At 39.6% G+C, this 22,178-nt stretch overlaps 1 protein-coding gene across 1 annotated transcript; it reads right to left on the bottom strand.

The window, feature by feature from the left end:
* Positions 1–1,057: 1,057 nt before the first annotated feature.
* On the bottom strand, positions 1,058–17,769 carry LOC137199728 (NACHT, LRR and PYD domains-containing protein 3-like). The gene is given in 14 exon segments (XM_067614231.1): positions 1,058–2,767; positions 2,987–3,033; positions 5,384–5,557; positions 7,156–7,329; positions 7,632–7,805; positions 10,512–10,572; positions 10,575–10,684; positions 11,544–13,347; positions 15,310–15,538; positions 15,702–15,765; positions 16,109–16,222; positions 16,460–16,573; positions 16,825–16,938; positions 17,662–17,769. Coding segments are annotated over 14 exon segments (3,768 nt in total). The 5' UTR covers positions 17,730–17,769; the 3' UTR covers positions 1,058–2,246.
* Positions 17,770–22,178: the final 4,409 nt, after the last annotated feature.

Raw genomic sequence — 22,178 nt, forward strand, 5'->3', positions numbered from 1 at the left:
GTCTGGGCAATTTGAGACTTAATAAGCGAAAACTCAAAGTATTTCGCCATGTGTGTGCAATCTATAAATTGGTGCCCAGGTCTCTGAAGCCATAAGCATAACAGAACCTCCCTTTTCCCAGTGGACACAGACTCACCACCAGTCTTGATTAACCATAATAAGCCTCAGAACATCTCCCCATATATACAAACTGCATAAATAAATGACAGTTATAAGATGCTCCAAAGTGTGTAAATGAAAAAAGACACAAAAGACAGTAGCGAATAATGCATAAGATGAAATATGCAGGCAAAAGGTCCTCTGTTCAAAAGCCGGTGAGTCTTTACTGATGGTTATAGGAATGAAGGAAGGTAGGAAGTACAATATTTTTGACTTGAGCATCAAACCTGAGATCAGAGTCAAAGAGCAATCCCTGGTTTAAAGTTACTGGCTGAGCATTAATTGACAGACTACAAAGGTTATGATGTTAGGTCAATCAAGTAGGGAGGGCATAATAAAATTACCTCAAATTTACTATGGTTTTGTTTCAAAATTGCTCCGATGCATTCAGCATTTACTGTCATCAAATCATCAAAGAGCAACTTATATGCTAGTTTTGCAAAGTGTTACTAGTTTATATAGCTAGATGTTGTCAGGGGAGAAAAAATAAAATTTATATTTGTAAATTATGTAAATTTTTACTGAATGCTGACTGTGTGCGCGCAGTAATCCTCAATTTGAACAGTTGTGCTTTCTTGTTCCTCTGATTGCAGGCTTTTTACCATACTTTCAAGAGTGACTGTTTGGACCAGCTAAAAGTGCTTTACCTTCAGACATCATCAGACAACACCCCAGGCTCTAGTTTAACGTTTTTAGACTTATGCACCTCATACAGCAATCATGGTGTTCACCATCGGTACAGATCATGTTTGTCTTCTTTCTTGCTTCTGCACTTATATAAAGTTCTAATAAAGTCATTTAAAGCAATATTGTAGTGTGCTTCTAAATATATTAAGATAATGAGATACAATAATATTAAAAGTAAATACATATTCCTATAGGTAAGGCAAATTATACACAAACCAAAGGAGTAAAAACAAAATAAAAAACATTTTATACGACAGCTAATGGACTAAAGAAAAAAAAAGTGACTGGCTCAACAATGTTTTTCTAGCTGTCCAACTCTTCAACTTATCCCATAATTTTTTTTTGACTTATTTCCTTCTTTATAAATTCAACTTCTCAATTTCTTGAGAACATAAATGGGATTATTTTGTATGTGGCAGCTTTTATACTTAAAGGAGGAACTATTATTATTATTATTATCCTATTACTATCCTTATGTTCTGTCATATTATAATGTTACAATGTTGGATGTTCATATTAAATGTGGCCAAAGTTTCAAATAATGAGGTAAATATATGTAAAAGTAATCCCTGTGAGCAGAAAGCTCAGGCTTCAGACTGCTCCGAACGCTTGGTTTCCACTTTTTTTTTCCCTACTTTTGAGACGAGCTGACATGAACTCGTGATGGATTTCTTTATATAGACATCTGCTCAAGGCACAGCACGCACAGTGCAGGGAGATACTGTACAGTCATTCGGCGACAGCAGAATAACATTTTACTAGCTATGTTACGTTACCTTTGTTATTTCCTGACAGCAGATATTTTCCACTTCAGTTGGCATTTTAGCACATTTCCCACATGTAACTTATACCATTATGTCACACAATAAGCAGGTAATAAGCATAATATTTAGCAAACAGAGACATCCTGCTGTAATCTTTATTGCTGCGGATGCTCATGCTGTCCACTCACATATTTCAGGTTCAGATTTCAGGTTTGGGCTTAAACATGTACAGATAGATTTGAGAAGTTGACATTGGAGAAAAGAAGGAGAAAAAGAAGTTAAATCCTGCTACTACAGTTTGTTTACGTAGCCTCCTGAGCCATTGGAAGTCAGCCGTGAGCTAACCAATCACAACAGAATGGGCTCATCAGGAGGGGGGCCTTAAAGAGACAGTAGCTTAAACGGCCTGTATAAGGCATGAAGGGCCAGTATAAGAAAAATAAAGAGTTTTTAACTGTAAATCATGCAAAGCTACTCTAGTGGAATCCCACTATAAAAATATAGAGCTGGAAATGAGCATAATAGGTCCCCTTTAACTTTACTTTAACTCATTGAACTTTTGGGGGGGCTTGTTTTTTGTAACAGGAGTTCATGTCTCTGAGCTCTTCTCATTCACATTCCCTCATACATTCCCTCTTATAGCTGGCACAGAGACACTGAGGACCCTACTCCAAACTCAGGGTAAAGGGGTTCAGTGAATGTGCAGCTGAAGGTGTGGAGGTGGATCAGTGTGTCATGGAAGACACCATAGAAGGACAGAGTGCCAGCAGGCCAGTCCAGGTACACTGCTACTCTGTCAAAGGCAGAGGACCGAGATGGGTGTATGACATTTTTTCTGTTATTGTGCCAGACAGAGTAACCACCACCACAGCAACAAAGACTCCAGGACTTGTCATTCCCTCCAAACCTGCAGTCAGCGCTGTTTCCTCTCCTTCTGATTCCCTTGTAAGTCACTGCAATATCAACCAGTCCTTCCCACTCGACCTCCCAGTAACAGCAGCCACTCAGACCTTTTTGGCACAGCACTTGACAGCAGTCAAATCTCTCCTTGTGATCAGCATATGGTTGCTCCTCATCAATCTTTTTCAAAATTCTTTCCCCAGAGAGCAAGAGGTTTCTGTGTGATGTGTTTATGTCTGGCGTTAGCTCACAGGCATCTGATGGAGAGATGAGTACACAGAAGAGCAGCAGTTTATAAATCATTAAATTATTTGTCAACAGATTGATCATTTATTTTCAATTTCAATTTTAATGATGACATGAGATGCCAGTGTTTATTCTTACAATACATATTTCTGATTTGAGATCAAATTTCCTGCTTAAGAGTTGAATGTGTGTCATACTGTGTTCATAAATAAAAATGAAAACACACTTACACTTCCTCAGACCTGGTTTCAACCATTGGACTCCACAATTGTCCACACTGAAAGGAGAAAGATTAGGCGTTGGGGTAATGTCTTTAAATTGCTTGTCCACATACTATTACCTTGTACTGTATACTGTATTTGGTATTTTATTTGCATTATCATGCACTGATGTCTTACATCAGTGCATGAAACATTACATTACATACATACAGTACCAGTCAAAAGTTTGGACATACCTGCTTTTTCAAGGGTTTTTCTTTATTTCTACTATTTTCTGCATTGTAAAAAAATACTGAAGACATCAAAACTATAAAACAACACATATGGAATCATTTAGTAAGAAAAGCAAACAAACCAAAATATCTTTCATATTTTAGATTCCGCAAAGTAGCCTTTAGCTTCAATGACAGTTTTGCACACTGTTGGCATTCTCTCAACCAGCTTCATGAGGTTGTCACCTGGGACGGTTTTCTTGAAGGAGTACAGTATGCTAAGCACTTGTTGGCTGCTTTTCCTTCACGCTGCAGTCCAACTCATCCCAAATCATCTCAGTTGGGTTAAGGTCAGGTGATTGTGGAGGCCAGGTCATGTGATGCAGCACTCTGTCACTCTCCTTGGCCAGATAGCCCTTACACAGCCTGGAGGTGTGTTGTGGGTCATTGTCCAGTTAAAAATCAAATGATGGCCCCACTAAGTGCAAACCAGATGGGATGGTGTGTCACTGCAGGATGTTGTGGTAGCCATACTGTTTGAGTGTGCCTTGAATTCTGAATAAATCACCAACAGTGTCACCAGCAAAGCCTCCATTCACCATCTCACCTCCTCCTCCATGCTTCACGGTAGAAACCACACATGCAGATACCATCTATTCACCTTCTCTGAATCTCACAAGGACACAGCATTTGGAACCAAAACTCTCAAATTTTGACTCATCAGAACAAAGAACAGATTTCCCCTCGTCTAATGTCCATTACTGGTGTTTCTTGGCCCATGCAATTCTCCTCGTTATTGGTCTCCCTCAGCAGTGGTTTCTTTGCAGCAACTGGACCACGAAGGCCTGATTCATGCAGTCTCATCGGAACAGTTGATGTTGAGATGTGTCTGCTACTTGAACTCATTAATGTGGGCTCTAATCTGAGGTGCTGTTAATTGGTGATTTCTGAGGCTGGTAACTCTAATGAATTTCTCCTCTGCAGCAGTGATAACTCTTGGACTTCCTTTCCTGAGGCGCTCCTCATGAGAGCCAGTTTCATTATAGTGTTTGATGGTTTTTGTGACTGCAAGAAGAAACTTTCAGTCCTGGAAATTTTCTGGATCGATTGACATTCATGTCTTAAAGTTATGATGGACCTTTGTTTCTCTTTACTTAGTTGAATGGTTCTTGCCATAATATGGATTACTACTGCATTCGAATACAACACTACCTCAGCAAAACAGATGGTTTCAGATGCATTAAGAACACAAGAGATTCCTCTGATTAACTTTTGACAAGGTGCACCTGTTAATTGAAAACCATTCCAGGTGAATACCTAATGAAGCTGGTTAAGATATTGCCAATAGTGTGCAAATCTGTCATCAAGGCAAACAGTAGCTTCTTTGAGGAATCTAAAATATGACATATAACATATTTTAGTTTGTTTATTCCATATGTGTTATTTCATAGTTTTGATATCTTCAGTATTGTTCTACAATGTAGAAAGTAGTAAAAAATAATGAAAAATCGTTGAATCAGTAGGTGTGTCGAAACTTTTGACTGGTACTATACAACAACATCCATATTAAGACGCAACTTGCATCCAACATCAACTCTTCCTTTTTATCTTAATTACAGAACTACTAAACACATCAACATCAAACACAGGGTTAGAAACAACACAGTCTAACCTCTCCAATGATATGTGTCACCTCTATCCGTCAAAGTATCATTAAGTAACCATGCTCAGAAACTTAATTTCAAGACCTTGCCTGTAGTCATCAGCCTGAGGTTCCAGTCACACCATAAAAGTGCAGACTGAAATTTCTTTGCATGCCACACAGATCAAATTACCAGTACTGACATCATTAGTCAGTACCAAAAACCTTGCCCCTTGGGGCATAGGGGGAACTGTCAATGTCGTAGGATAAAAAATACTTATTTTTATCTAATTTTTTCATTTTAGCAACTCTGTTCAAATTGTATGTTAAAGTATTTTCTTTGCCAAATTCACTTACTCCATACTATCTGTTGTTGCAACGACAATGAATTTTCCTGACCATCGCAACAGTTTGAGAGCCATGTACATGGAACCATTATACAAGGAACGAAACACTTGGACAGAGAAGTATAATTCAGCCACACAGATTGCAACTGCAGCTCTTATGCCTCTATCAGAAATTGACTGCACCTGACAGCAAGCCTCTCCATACCTGAGAGTTTCCAGTCTCCAGTGTTGATTCTTTTGACCAGCAGTGAGCATCAACAGTCCTGATACTCCTGGATGATTGTAGCTCAGGTCCAGTTCTCTCAGGTGAGAGGGGTTGGAGTTTAGAGCTGAGACCAGAGAAGAACAGCCATCCTCTGTGATCAGACAGCCTGACAACCTATAAAACACATACACACAATACAAACACACCTTACTTAATCTGAGCATACTATTCTGCAGTTAATGCAGTTAAAATCTAGGGGAAACAGTGACAGACTCCAATTTGAATAGATGAATTAATTATCAATTCTGTATTTTTATTTAGTCCACTTTCAGATGTCCTGAATCAATTTGTGACAGAATCTTTAAACTTCTTTCTGGTATTTTCAATTTCAACAGCACAGACAGAAAAATGACTGCCACTCTCTTTCTCAACATGTAGCCTATATGTGTTGAGACAAAGTCACGAATGAAATGCATATTTAAAAGTTCATTTTAAGTCAACTGTCAATAAAACAGGCATTTCTATACATTCACAAGTGAATTTCACACTTCAGAGATGTGAACCAGTCACCAGTTGTTTACAACAACAACAACTAAGCATTTTGAACTCATTACCACTCTGATTCACACCTCTGACTGGTTTCTTCTCCATAGCAACTGCAGCCAAGGCTTGTAGAATTTATAGCTGTCCGCCAAAATCAGGGACAAAATGTGATTTTTCAGAAACAAAGTTGAAATAATTATAACTGGTGGTCATAATTAAATCATATATGACCATTACGTTATCTGAGAGAGTCCTAAGTTTCTGTGTTCAGTAACATTAAGGAGATCGATTGAGGAATGAGTAAAAAACACTTTTGGAATTAGCGGACCCTCCCACTTTGCAACTCGCACTGTTTCAATTATGTCTTGCATTCTCTTCTTCTTCAGTGGTTTAATGGTTTCAATTAGTGCCAACAACTGTTTATCTTTATGATTCCAACTCTTTATATTTACAAAACAGCAGTGGATGGCAATAAGGATCAATTTGCTTTTTCTTTTGCAGATCAACTGGAAATTTCATTGAAATCTGTGCTACATTTGGATGGAAACCTGGTTATTATAATTACATATAACATTTAAACATAATATGTATGAAACTTTATGTTATATCATCCACAAATAATAATTCAAAACTCTAATGCTAAGCACACACTACATGATTTTCAAAATTATCAGATTGCTGTTTACACTACACAACGTTCTGTCTTGTAATCGTAAATCTTGAAGTCATTTGGTTTACACACTACATGACTGATCTTTCACCAGGAGGAATCCCTGACGCGTCTGTCTGGTCTCCAAACTACGTTTTGTCAAGAAAACACGCAAGAAGTGACACAGGAAATATTTCCCCTCACCCCGTGTCTTGCACTCTCATTGGCTTTAGCTCATTGCCATCCTCACTGCCAGTCACAACACTTTTCATAATACATTTTGACTCCTCCACAGGTCCAGATATTTATCCTGCTTGACATCTTTCTAGCGTCTGCCATTCATCAGCGAGTCCATCAAATCCCGTCTTTGAACTGTTCACACATAGTGATCAAGTGCCGAGCGAACGCCGATTTGCCTCTGATCTGGGGCATTTGCCAACAATCTCTAAAAACTGTTATCGAGTGGAAAATCAGGGCTACAATCGTTCAGTGTGAACTCAGCATTACTTGAAGATCCACATTAGCTGTATGAGAATTAACAGGATCTTTTTACCTGTCCAACACACTGATGAATGCTTACCCAAGAGACTCCAGTTTACAGTGTGGACTCTCAAGTCCAGCTGACAGCAGTTTTACTCCTAAATCCTGCAGGTCATTGTTACTCAGATCCAGTTTCCTCAGACTACAAGACTGAGTGCTCAGAATGGATGAGAACTCTTGACAACAGTTCCCTCTGAGGTAGGTCTGATCCAACCTGATAAGATGGAGACATTTTGTATTTTAGGTGTTAAGGTTTCAAGAGTAACTTTCTCTGGACAAAGAGGGGTCTACTGTTTATCTGCTGCAAAGAGATTCTAAAAGATACTTACAGAAATACAACTTCAGATTATCAGGGCATCACATAGATAAAGATGACATTTTGTAAAAAGCTGGAATATGAAGGCTTTCTTCAATGTAATTTGATCAATGTAAACATTTAAGACAAAACACGAAGGGAACAGGCAATACCATTGTTGCAGAACACTGTTATACAAAAGCATCATAAACCGCTCTAACCTGAGATTCTCCAGTTTACAGTGTGGACTTCTCAGTCCATCAGAGAGCAGCTTCACATCAGAATCATGCATGTGGTTGTTACTCAGATCCAACTTTCTCAGACTGGAGGACTGGGAGCTGAGAACTGCAGCCAGAGCTTTATAGCTTCCCTCTGAAAGTGTGCAGCCTGTCAATCTGAGGAAGCAATAGATATAGAATAGATAGATAGATTAGACAGACAGACAGATTAGATAGATTAAACCGACCGACAGAACGACAGACAGAACGACAGACCGACAGATAGATAGATAGCAATAACATATAACAACAAATGACAAACAAATGACAATAAATTAAAAGGCAGAATTGCAGGTCTGCATATCAAGACACTAGGTATTGAATATTCACAGTACATGCAATATATTAATCAAAAACAGAATAGTAATAGTAGAGAAAAAGAGTAATACGATGCACAAGACAAAGTGGCATGAATAATAAATATACTGTATACAATACAAGTCTGATGAAAAACAATATTTACAGATGTAGTGCAATGGTGTGTAATGCAATGGTGTGTCATACAGAGGTGAGCTGATGTGCAGTGTTATAGTGAACAGTAAGAATGATATCCTGTATAGTTCTTTATGACAGGAGAGCTGAATGAGTCTGTTGGAAAATGAGCTCCTCGGTCTCTGTAGGGTGTCATGGAGGGGGTGGGCTGAATTGCTCATGATGGAGAGCAGTTTGTTCAGTGACCTCCTGTTCCTCACTGACTCAAACATCTCCAAACATGATTCTCACAATGCCACCGGGAAACCAGTCTGAAATCGTTGAGGCCAGATGGGATGGCTTTCTTAGGAAGTGGTACTAAACAAGATGTTTTCCTATCACCAGTATCTTTCCCTGCATCAGACTCAGGTTGAAGATGTGATGCAGGATACCAGACAGCTGGGTAGCACAGGACTTTAGGACCCTGGGACTGATATGAACAGGGCCTGCAGCCTTGCCTTGGTGAACACTCTCCAGCTGTCTCTTAACTTGGCCAATCATCACAGTCATGCGGGTGGGGGCGTGGTTATCACTGTGGAGAGTGCAGTTGGGCAGATGTGGTCAGGGGTGCTCAGCAATGGGGGATGGGGGAAAAACAGAGTTTGAATTGGTGTCTGAGGCACTGTTTACACCTGGTATTAACATCCATCTCGGGTGATCCGATCACAAGTGGACAGCTCTAAATACAGGTGTAGACGCATTGAGGATGGATTGAGATCCGATCACTCAGACCACATTGGGAGGTGGTCTGGGCCACATGTGGCCACATTCTTTTAGTAATGTAATCGCAATGCATCCTTGACCACATTGAAGGACCGCCTACTCACTGACGTCTATTTTCTGACAGACTAGGGAGGGAATTGCATTGCTGCCTCCTGGTCCAAAGCTGTGTTCAACTTGTTTGATAACAGGATAAACAAATTATTTTGTTTTTCATTTGAATTAAAAAATGTAATTGTTCTGACACCAGTCCGTGTTTGTTGTAAATCAGTGACACCTTCAGGCAGGTTGAGGTACTGTGCTTTCAAGGTTATTTCAAAGGTGCTGTATCCTCCATGTTGTTTTTTAGTTTACACAGCACAGCCAAGCAGCACACATGCAGGCTCTGTGCAGCCCCAAAGAGTTTTTCATTTGATCCTTGGAGTAGATCTGTCTGTGAGCACAGTTACCTACCTTTGTAATTTAGTCATGTGCTTCAGAAACACTGTTAAGAGGATTTGTTGTTGTTTATGAGAAGAGTTAACTAGCTGCTGAGTTAATAATCTAAACTAATCTCTAGCATAGGCTACATTTTAAGTTAACACATTAATGCAAATTTATGTTGGTTGGTCTGTGTAAGTTGTATAGGCTAACTGTTACCTCACTTGGAAGCTTGTGAAGAAGAAAATTGTTATAATATTGTTGCACATATTTCATTGCAACTGTGTGACGTATTATGTATTCTTGTGTTTGTGATTGCAGTTTTACAATCTCAAGCTTCAGTAAATCACACTCAACATGAAGTACAGCCTACTGAGTCTTGTGTTAGCTATCTGTCTACCTATGCAGTATGACGCATCTGCGAGGGCAGAATAGTAATCCACCTCCCATTTAAAAAATGGGAGGTGGATTACCTCCCTCACAAGTGGTCACTCAGGACGCATGTTAATGCCAGGTGTAAACAGACATACTTAAAGCTGTCCACTTGTGATTGGATCACCCGAGACGCATGTTAATACTAGGTATAAACAGGGCCTGAGAGGGTGTAAAGACTGGTCCAGTGTGGGAAGGCCCAGCAAGGGGGCCTGTGCTGAATATGTTAAAAAACAAGTGGGAACTCATGGGTGGGGCCAGTGGGAGAAACACTATTCTGCATATACAGTGGCCTGCACAACACAGAAGCAAACCCAGAAGCTAGAAACTATTTTTGGTGTATGCACCAGGCGAGCAATTCTTATTAGACTAAATGGGCGCCATTTTCAGTCTGATATCCTGCTCTTATAATACATTTATGGTATAGTGCCATCACCGTTATCATGTGTCTAGACAGACATGACAGACAGACAGGTTGACAGAGGATGTCACCAAGAACTTCAGCTTACATGGAAATGAGAGCTTGACAATATAACTCAGTCTAAAATCACATCTTCCTGTAAATGTGCTCAGTGAAACGTAAATATCAATTTTATACCTGGTTAGTTACCAGGGTAGGGACATATTAATTTGAATGTAGTTGTAGTTACAACTGTGCAAAGCCGCCACTGTGACAGTGCAATTTGACTGAGCCAATTATAAACAGATATGCTGTACTGAATGATTGGTATGGAGAAAATATCTTAAATCAATGAAGAAAAAATTGTCACTTAGACTAACCTGAGAGTTTCCAGTCGACAATCTGCATGCTCCAGTGCTTTCGAGAGCTGCTGCACTCCTGATCCTGCAGATTGTTGTAACCTAGATCCAGCTCTCTCAAACTAGATGACTGGGAGGTTAGAACTGCGGCCAGAGCATCACAACTTCGCCATGACAGTTTACAGCTACTCACTCTGAAGAAAAAAGGAAAAAAAAACAGTTAGTTTTTCTTTTTTCCCCATCCATCCAATAATCCATTGATTTTCTAACCTACTTTCTAACACCTGTTAAAAGTCACTGATTGACTGCTTCACACATTGGGCAATAGGCAGGGTATGCCTTGAACAAGTCGCCCATTTATCACAAGTCTAAAGGTCTGGTTATTACAATTCCATCCTGAAAATATTGTTTCCCATTTACTTCAATTGAAGTCCATCCAATGTGCAAATATAGGCATACATTTCCTGTTTCAGTGCAATCACCAGCCAGCTCCGGCAGATTTTCAGGTCAGAGTTCACCTTTGTTCAACTTTGACAGGGTAGATGTGCTAATTTGGCCAATGAAAACATTGCTGCACTGTTGGAAATTGAATTATTATTCCAGTGTATTCACCATTTAAGTAAATCATCACATTACCAGATTACTAACTGTAACGTCACTCTTATAGACTGTTTACAGTTTGTGATCACTTTTTACCCGCATCCAAACCATGACATTAAGACCTTTATAGGGCCGAGAACAGGGAAATTCTGTTGATTCCAGACGTAATGTGAATGTACCTTAACACATACAGTAGACAACCATTCAGACCTGCAAGCAATTTAAATTCGCCAATTCACCTAATCTACGTGTGGACTATGGGAGGACACAAGACACTAAAGGAAACTCATGCAGGTACGGGAAGGACATGCCAAATCCTGGAAGATTTAAACTCTGGACCTTCTTCCTGTGAGGTGACATGGCTAATCACTGCCATGCTTTTTTCATTATTATGTCTAAAATACTATAGAAATAACAAATATATTCAATTAGTCCAAGTATCTATAAACGTACACAGATTTTGTGGAGGCTTTCACCACTGGCAGCAGCCTCAGCAGACCCAGCTCTGAAGCAGAGTATTTCTTCAGGTCAAACACATCCAGATCGTTTCCTGATGACAGTATGATGAAGACTAGAGCTGACCACTGAGCAGGAGAGAGTTTTTCTGCGGTGAGACTTCCTGAGCTCAAGTACTGCTGGATATCCAGCTCTAGTGAGTGATCATTCAGCTCATTCAGACAGTAGAACAGATTGATTTTTCTCTCTGCAGAGGATTCCTCCCCAGTCTTCTTCTTGATGTACTCAATTGTTTCCTGATTGGTCCGTGATCCTCCTTCTGATCCTGTCACCAGGCCTTGTAGGAGTGCCTGATTGGTCTGCAGTGACAGACCCAGAAGGAAGCGGAGGAACAAGTCCAGGTGTCCATTTGGACTCTGTAAGGCCTTGTTCACTGCAATTTGGTGGAGGCATTTTAGGTCAGATTTTTCATGTACTGCATTAGACCTTTGACAGTCGATTTGTTCTTCTGACAACAGATTGACTCCAGAGTTGATGAATGTCAGATGGACATGAAGAGCAGCCAGAAACTCCTGAATGCTCAGATGGATGAAGCAGAACACCTTGTCCTGGTACAGCCCTCTCTCCTCTTTAAAGACCTGTGTGAAAACTCCTGAGTACACTGAAGCTGCTCTGATATTGATGCCACACTCTGTCAGGTCTGATTCATAGAAGATCAGGTTGCCTTTCTGCAGCTGCTCAAACGCCAGTTTTCCCAGAGACATGATCATCTTCTTGTTCTTTTTGTTCCAGACTGGATCTGTCTCAGCTCTTCTATAATACTTGACATTCTTCAGTTTGGAGTGAACCACAAGGAAGTGGATGTACATCTCAGTCAGGGTCTTGGGCAGCTGTCCTCCCTCTCTGCTCTTAAAAACATCCTCCAGAACTGTAGCAGTGATCAAGCAGAATACTGGGATGTGGCACATGATGTGGAGGCTTAGTGATGTCTTGATGCGGGAGATGATTCTGCTGGCCTGCTCCTCATCTCTGAATCGCTTCCTGAAGTACTCCTCCTTCTGCGGGTCACTGAACCCTCTCACCTCTGTCACCATGTCGACAAACTTAGGAGGGATCTGATTGGCTGCTGCAGGTCGTGTGGTTATCCAGAGGCGAGCAGAGGGAAGCAGTTTCCCCCTGATGAGGTTTGTCAGCAGCACATCCACTGAGGTGGACTCTGTAACATCAGTAAGGATCTCATTGTTGCGGAAGTCCAGAGGAAGTCGGCACTCATCCAGACCGTCAAAGATGAACACAACTTGGAACTCTTTAAAGCTGCAGATAGCTTCTTCTTTGGTCTCATTGAAGAATTGATGAACAAGGTCCACCAAGCTGTACTTTTTCTCTTTCAGCAAATTCAGCTCTCTGAAAGTGAATGGAAATGTGAACTGTGTCTTGTGGTTAGCTTTGCCTTCAGCCCAGTCGAGAGCGAACTTCTGTGTTAAGACTGTTTTCCCAATGCCAGCCACTCCCTTGGTCAAAAGGGTTCGTACAGGTTGATCTCTTTCAGGTGTCTGGGTAAAGATTTCTTGACATTTGATTGTTGACTCAGGTCTTTCTGTCTTCCTGGACACTGCTTCAATCTGTCTGACCTCATGTTCATCATTGACCTCTCCTGTCCCTCCCTTTGTGATGTAGAGCTCTGTGTAGATTTGATTTAGAAGAGTTGGATTTCCTGCCTTAGCAATCCCCTCAAACACACACTGAAACTTCTTCTTCAGATTAGATTTGAGTTTACGTTGGCACATGACAGCAGGCATTCCTGATTGACAAAACAACAAACAGGATAAATGATGATGATGTTAGTAGGAAACAAAGAGAGGAATTTTGTTTTCTAGAATCAATATGAGTTTATGAGTAAATATTAGTAACAAAAACACTGTGGAGGAGATATGTAAATCTCAGCTGTTCAGTTTTGGTTTATGAGGTACAAATCCATGCACAGGTGGAGTGGTTAGATGTAGATGAGATCAGGTAAATATTTAAATGAAGCTTTGGTGAAAGTTCAATAAGGAAGATTTCTACCTTCACATTCTGCACATTCTTTCTTTATTCATTAGTGGGTGAATGGTGCTGTTTCCTCCTGTTCTATTTTGTCTGTCACTTCTGTATTCTCATGCTTTCAAAATCCCTTCATTCTCAATTGCTGCGTCACTGTACCTGATCAATGATATTTCTACCCACGTTCCTCACGCCAATCAGACTCTTGATATCATTCTTTAAATATTGTTGCAATTCTGCCATTCTGTCTTTCAGACCTATATTACACAGCACACCTCCTCCTATCACCACCATGACCTCCGTGATTATCAGGAAGACTTGTCCAAAAGTATCCATCAACCACCTGCTGGCTCCACTCCACCACCACCTGTGTCTAGACTCTGCAGGGATCCTGTCCTATCTCTTATCTTCATAAGGGCCTACACTTTATGAAGATGCTTCACATCAATGGAGTCTTAACACCAAAACCTTTCTTTGTGTCTTACCGCAATAAATATTGTTACTCACTTTCAATTGAGCTCTCTTCATTGAACTGAAGTTGATACACTATATATCTTCACTCACAGTATAATAACACACATTACATTTGTGACACAGAGAGTCCTGGTTTTGGATTGGTTCTCAGTATCAGCAGATATCCTGAGTTGAGGTATTTTAATAGAAATTGAGAGAAAAAGCCAGATCTGTGCATCCTCAACACAACGCAGCATCACTACATTGAAATAACCGATTATCACATAACCTGACTGTTTTTACGTTAAACAGAAAAAAGAATCACAAAGATCATAAGGTGATCCTGTACAGTTCCCATCAAGTAAACTTTATATGCAACTGTTTACACTGAAGCCTAACATTTTGTTTTAGCAAGCAAACCTTTAGCATTGCAAAGCAGTTTTGAGATCTGGTACAAATCAATTGAAACCTAAACAGTCAAGTAATAGAAAGTAAGACAAACAAAAGTTCTGGAGGTCAAATACAAAAATAAGTGAAATCATAACTATTTTCATTTCAAACCAAAAACCATCACAATTAGTTTTTCCATTTGCTTGCAGTTCCTACATGTTTGGTTGCACTCCCACAAGCTTCCCTCTCAGTGCAAAAGTTTTTGTTTGGCATGTTTGCGCGGTATGTGGTGTAAGTAATGTGTCTCTATTGGCCAGTCAACCTTGGAGTGACAGTGTGAGGAGCTAAGACTTTAGCTGGATGCCCATGACGTTTCCAGGACAGTCAAATTGCTGGAGACAACCATGGATGGAAACAGCAGATAATAAATACAAATAGTCTTTTGGTCTCAAATGATATGTATCAGATATCACAACAATTTTTTGTTTGCTAGTGAATATTTTTTCAGTGCAATTAGATATTTTTTGATTGCAATCCAAAAGGTTTGCTCTCACATATTTTATGACTGCTCTTTAAAGACACGAAATTACCCCCATAGTTGAAGAGATGGCTTATATTTGATGACAAGTCAAATATAACTTGTAAGTTTATTATCTATTCATGGGTTATATTTATGCGGTTTATTATCATTTTTGAAAATGTAAGGAATTGGTATGCAGCTCTGGTATGAAGTGATTTGAACCCTGAGCGATTTGGACCTGTACAGTTTAACCCATGTTCAGGACTTCCTTAACCAGTGTCCACATTTATAACAGTTTAGAAATTCAGTCATATCCTATTTCCTCTTTCCTTCATGTTAAAAGTATTAAAATCCTCTTACTGCTCTGCAGAATGTCAGCCATCTCCTCCTGCTTCAGTCTCTTCAAGAAGTGCAGTGTGATCTTCAGAAATGACTCTGTGCTGCTCCTCCTCTGCTCTTCCTCTTCAATGTCCATTACTTCCTCATCCTTGCTCTGCATCTCTGAAGATTCTGCATAATCTGGAGTCAGAGCTAACCGGAACATCTTCAGCTCATTCTTCACAAAAGTGACAATGCTCTCCTCAAGCAGCTGGAACACAGTAACCCATGAATTCAATATAATACTAAACTCAAAGAAAAATTCCATCTTGCACAGATTAAAGACCTACTGGTCTGAAATGTTCAGTACTACTATTAATGTAATCAAATTTTTTACACACACAAGAAAAAAGTATTGTTGCACATTTACAAACCATAAATACAGAGTCCAGGTCTATTTGATCCAGCAGAGCAGACTGACAATGGGGAACTTCAGTTCTGTGAAGGAATTTATTAGATCCTATTATGTCTTGACTTACACACAGATACATGCATTTAATCTCCATTAAGCAATATATTTGAGTTTAACACGGGGGACCAAATCACCAACCCATATTCTGTAAAAATGTGCACTCCAGAGTTCAGCTGAGGCTAAAATGAGGCTTCAGCAGTCTGAGTTACTTAAATCAGGTTGGTATCATCTAAAGTTACAGTCTGTTTAATACAAAATTCCCTCATTTGAGAGGATGCAACTCAGTGAGCATGATATCCAATATTGTACCCAGTGATCTACTGAAAGGAAACAAACCATATTGCTTTCATAATCAATATTAATCCTCACCTCTGATCATCAGAAAAGCTTCCTTCTTTGAATGCCATAAGGATATCCTTTGACTGATCAGTTTTCATGGACACACAGCTGAGTACAGGAGAGCCTTCTCTTGTCAACTTTTTCCTGAAAGAAACACAGGAAATCACTTACACTGCACATAGTAGATGCTGAGATTGATGCTAATTTTATAACACTTTCTTTACATATTTGCTTTTATATGTTCATCATTTTGTTTTCATTTCAGATTGTGTGTATGAAGAACTTTTTGGAGAATAAAAATGTGTGCTGAAAAAAACATTCTCTAGACAAGTATCATTTAAAGAATGAGTGCAGTAAGATATTATGTTAGTAAAACCTTACTTCTTTTTATGTGAGGAGTGTCTCTCTCTAAAATTAATGAGACGACCCTTTGACTGATCACTCTTCATGGACACCAAGCTGGGTACAGGAGAAGCTTCTCTTGTCAACTTTTTCCTGAAAGAAACACAGGAAATCACTTGCACTGCACATGGTAGATGCTGAGATTGATGCTAATTTTATAACACTTCTTTTTCATATGTGCTTTTATATGTTCATCATTTTGTTATCATTTCAGATTGTGTGTGTGACTGCATGTGTGTGAAGAACATTTTGGAAAATAAAAATGTGTGCTAAAAAAAACTTTCTCTAGACCAGTATCACTTAATGCATGAATGCAGTAAGATTTTATGTTAGTAAAAGCTTACTTCTTTTTATGTGAGGAGTGTCGTTCTTTAAAATTAAGGGGGTGACCCTTTGACCTGTCACTCTTCATGGACACCAAGCTGGGTACAGGAGAAGCTTTTCTTTTCAACTTTTTCCTAAAAGAAACATAGGAAATCATTTACACTGCACAATGTAGGTGCTGAGACTGAAGTTCACATTCAAGATCTACTGATAGTGGATCAACAATATTAAAACAGTGCTTCACAAATTTAGCATTACACTCCTAAAACACTGTTGGACTCATGAAGGAAGTTTTTTTAAAAGGATCAAAATCAATGCACCAGAGATTTCGTCTTTTTTTATTCCAGACATTTTTCTTCCTTGTGTAAACCTGTTGCCTACATTAACCAGGATGCAACTTGACCGCTGACAGTTCTGGCCAAGTACAGTATGTGAAACACCCACAAAAACAATTTAAATATAGGTACTATTTTTTTCAAGTCTGTATTAATACAATACTGATGTGCCAGTATGTACATGGAAATGAGTCTGGATCGCTGTAACAATTCCTCCTCTCCACACTGGCCTTGAAGCTGTTCTCTGGGAACGAGACTACACTGTAAGAAATGGGGGACCAAATCCACAGCCCTTATTCTGTGAAAATATGCACTCCAGAGTTCAGCTGAGGCTAAAATGAGGCTTCAGCAGTCTGAATTACTTAAATCAGGTTGGTATCATCTAAAGTTACAGTCTGTTTAATACAAAATTCCCTCATTTGAGAGGATGCAACTCAGTGAGCATGATATCCAATATTGTACCCAGTGATCTACTGAAAGGAAACAACCCATATTGCTTTCATAATCAATATTAATCCTCACCTCTGATCATCAGAAAAGCTTCCTTCTTTGAATGCCAAAGGGTAATCCTTTGACTGATCAGTTTTCATGGACACCAAGCTGGGTACAGGAGAGGCTTCTCTTTTCAACTTTTTCCTGAAAGAAACACAGGAAATCACTTACACTGCACATGGTAGATGCTGAGATTGATAATAATTTTATTACACTTTCTTTACATATTTGCTTTTATATGTTCATCATTTTGTTTTCATTTCAGATTGTGTGTGTGAAGAACATTTTGGAAAATAAAAATGTGTGCTAAAAAAAAACCTTCTCTAGACCAGTATCACTTAATGCATGAATGCAGTAAGATTTTATGTTAGTAAAAGCTTACTTCTTTTTATGTGAGGAGTGTCGTTCTTTAAAATTAAGGGGGTGACCCTTTGACCTGTCACTCTTCATGGACACCAAGCTGGGTACGGGAGAAGCTTCTCTTGTCAACTTTTTCCTGAAAGAAACATAGGAAATCATTTAAACTGCACAATGTAGGTGCTGAGATTGAAGTTCACACTCAAGATCTACTGATAGTGGATCAACAATGTTAAAACAGTGCTTCACAAATTTAGCATTACACTCCTAAAACACTGTTGGACTCATGAAGAAAGTTTTTTTAAAAGGATCAAAATCAATGCACCAGAGATTTCGTCTTTTTTTATTCCAGACATTTTTCTTCCTTGTGTAAACCTGTTGCCTACATTAACCAGGATGCAACTTGACCGCTGACAGTTCTGGCCAAGATTCCAGTGTGTTATGCTAGTAGCGGCTAATACAGCCTGGAGCTGTTAGCCTCCAGCAAGGATGAGGAATGGGCTACAGAGGTCTGGCAACCTCACTTCTTTCTAACTCCACACCCTCACATTTTTTCATTTTCAAAATTGTAGTCTTCAGCCCGAAATGACGCTGACTAAAGTGACATCACTTGAGGCTATTTATCAGAGTTCACACAGTTCCCTTTGGAGACACAATAGACTTTATACTACTTTTTCCACATGTACAGTATGTGAAACACCAGGAAAAGCACTTTAAATATAGGTACTATTTTTTTCAAGTCTGTATTAATACAATACTGATGTGCCAGTATGTACATGGAAATGAGTCTGGATCGCTGTAACAATTCCTCCTCTCCACACTGGCCTTGAAGCTGTTCTCTGGGAACAAGACTACACTGTAAGAAATGGGGGACCAAATCCACAGCCCTTATTCTGTGAAAATATGCACTCCAGAGTTCAGCTGAGGCTAAAATGAGGCTTCAGCAGTCTGAGTTACTTAAATCAGGTTGGTATCATCTAAAGTTACAGTCTGTTTAATACAAAATTCCCTCATTGCAGAGGATGCAACTCAGTGAGCATGATATCCAATATTGTACCCAGTGATCCACTGAAAGGAAACAACCCATTTTTCTTTCATAATCAATATTAATCCTCACCTCTGATCAACAGAAAAGCTTCTATCTTTGAATGCCAAAGGGTAATCCTTTGACTGATCACTCTTCATGGACACCAAGCTGAGTACAGGAGAAGCTTCTCTTTTCAACTTTTTCCTGAAAGAAACACAGGAAATCACTTGCACTGCACATGGTAGATGCTGAGATTGATGCTAATTTTATAACACTTCTTTTTCATATGTGCTTTTATATGTTCATCATTTTGTTTTCATTTCAGATTGTGTGTGTGACTGCATGTGTGTGAAGAACATTTTGGAAAATAAAAACATGTGCTGAAAAAAACCTTCCCTAGACAAGTATCACTCAAAGCATGAATGCAGTAAGATTTTATGTTAGTAAAAGCTTACTTCTTTTTATGTGAGGAGTGTCTCTCTCTAAAATTAAGGGGGCGACCCTTTGACCTGTCACTCTTCATGGACACCAAGCTGGGTACAGGAGAAGCTTCTCTTGTCAACTTTTTCCTGAAAGAAACATAGGAAATCATTTAAACTGCACAATGTAGGTGCTGAGATTGAAGTTCACACTCAAGATCTACTGATAGTGGATCAACAATGTTAAAACAGTGCTTCACAAATTTAGCATTGCACTCCTAAAACACTGTTGGACTCATGAAGGAAGTTTTTTTTTTCTTAAAAAAGGATCAAGATCAATGCACCAGAGATTTTATCTATTTCATTCCAGAGATTCTTTTTCCTTGTGTAAACCTGTTGCCTACATTACCCAGAATGCAACTTGACTGCTCGCTGACAGTTCTGGACAAGATTTCAATGTGTTATGCTCATGGATGTATAGCTGGATACGGCTGGATAGGGCGCCGCCACTCAGCCTTGCAGCCAATTTTTGCCAGTGGTCACTAGCGGTATTGCAATGAAAAATCCACCTGCGGCCCAAAAAGCATTTTCCCCATAGACCACCATTGTAAAAGAGACGTCTGTAAAACCGTTGACAGGACACCTTGAACTTCAAACAAGGTCAATTATGAATCTTTCCTTTATGAACTTTTGATCCATGTACGTTTTATTTTTGTAAAACTGTTGTAGGGGAATGAGCAGGCAATTCAGAGCCAGGTCACTACGACCCAGGTCATCATGACTTGTACTGATGCCAAACGTGTCAGCCCACCAAACAAACAGGAGACATCTGGAATATTGAGAAAGGGGCAAAGTACACCACACACACACAGAGTGCAGAGACAAAATTAAGAAATGTCCCCATAGTGCAGAGACACCTACTCACATTTGGTCAAAGTTTAAGATAAGTGAAATTGAGAAAAGTTCCCCCTTTGGGATAGCTAGAGTCTGGTAAACAAGATGAAACCTGTCCACAGATACACACACACAGCCTGTCTTCAGTATAAAAAGGCATGTCACGTTCTGTAACGTTGGAAGATATCTCTGACTACGTTGGTAGTAGGGCCGCTGTGAATAAAGAGATCCCCCATCTGACACCTGTGTCTCGACCATCTGATTCCTCTATGATCCATCTCTTTCTGCCACAACACTTTCCTCGAGCCGAGAAAAGCGATTTAAAAATCTGTGACGTCACCACAATGTATCACCACAGTCTATGGGCCGAGCGGGAACTCGTGGGCAGGACCAGCGGGGGAATCACTATTGTGCATACTCAGTGGGCCACACAACGTGGAAGCAAACCCGGAAGCTAGAAACCTCTTTTGGCATATGAGCAAATCTTTTAGGACTGAATGGGCACAATTTTTAGTCCGGTATCCAGCTCTTATAATACATCCATGGTCATGCTAGTAGCGGCTAATATAGCCTGGAGCTGTTGGCCTCCATGAGAGATGAGGAGCGGGCTACAGAGGTCTGGTAACCTCACTTCTTTCTAACTCCACACCCCCAAATTTTTCTTTTTCAAAATTGTAGTCTTCAGCCCTGAAATGATGCTGACTAAAGTGACATCACTTGAGGCTCTTTATCAGATTTCACCACCAGGATGTGCCAGTTTTTTCATGGAAATGGGTCTGGATCGCTGTAACAATTCCTCCTCTCCACACTGACCTTGAACCTATTCTCTGGGAGCGAAACCACACTGTAACAGGCCTCAGCAGTCTGAGTTACTTAAATCAGGTTGGTATCATCTAAAGTTACAGTCTGTTTAATACAAAATTCCCTCATTGCAGAAGAGACAACTCAGGGGGCATGATATCCTGTATTGTACCCAGTGAATCTACTGAAAGGAAACAAACCATTTTGCTTACATAATCAATGTTAATCCTCACCTCTGATCAACAGAAAAGCTTCGATCTTTGAATACCAAAGGCATATCAATTGACTGATCACTCTTCATGGACACATAGCTGGGTACAGGAGAGGCTTCTCTTTTCAACTTTTTCCTAAAAGAAACACAGGAAATCACTTACACCGCATATGGTAGATGCTAAGATTGAAGTTCACACTCAAGATCAGATAAAAACCCAAATAGAGCGGATCGATCAGTGTAGTCCTTTCTGCTCTGTCAATGCTGAAACTGATAATCAAACTGGATGCCCATGCTGTGTTTGAAGCATCTGGTGCTGACAGTCAATAGCCATGTGGGATAACCTGTATTTTATGTGTAATGATGGAGGATTTTATTATTCCTTCTCATATGTCTTAAGAAAACATAATGTTTCAAACCGGAATTTTGCAGGAATACAAAAATCAATTAAAATCATGAATTGACCCCAAGCTTGAAAAAAGAAAAAAAAAGGCCATTTCGCCCAGCTCTACTTTACATGACAAAGAAAATTTCGTTCACCTCCATGAATGGAGTGGTGGCAAAAATCTCAACCTGGACAAACAAAACCAAAACTACATGCTATCGACTAGATGCCACTAGAGATTTTTTCTTTTTGTAATTTTCCTCTGTTAATGGCATACTGAATTATGAAAACATGCTTTCATAACCCGAGTAAATGCACTGAGGAACAGTAGTTTGTTGTCTACACTGCAGCACAACATCAGTAGTTTCAGTCTTCCATCAGTGTGCACTAAATGTCTGCTCTTTAAGGGAAATGTGTTCATTAAATGTCTGATCAATGCGAACATTATAAAAA

The sequence above is a fragment of the Thunnus thynnus genome, chromosome 16 (genome assembly GCF_963924715.1).
Source record: "Thunnus thynnus chromosome 16, fThuThy2.1, whole genome shotgun sequence".
Taxonomy (NCBI): Eukaryota; Metazoa; Chordata; class Actinopteri; order Scombriformes; family Scombridae; genus Thunnus; species Thunnus thynnus.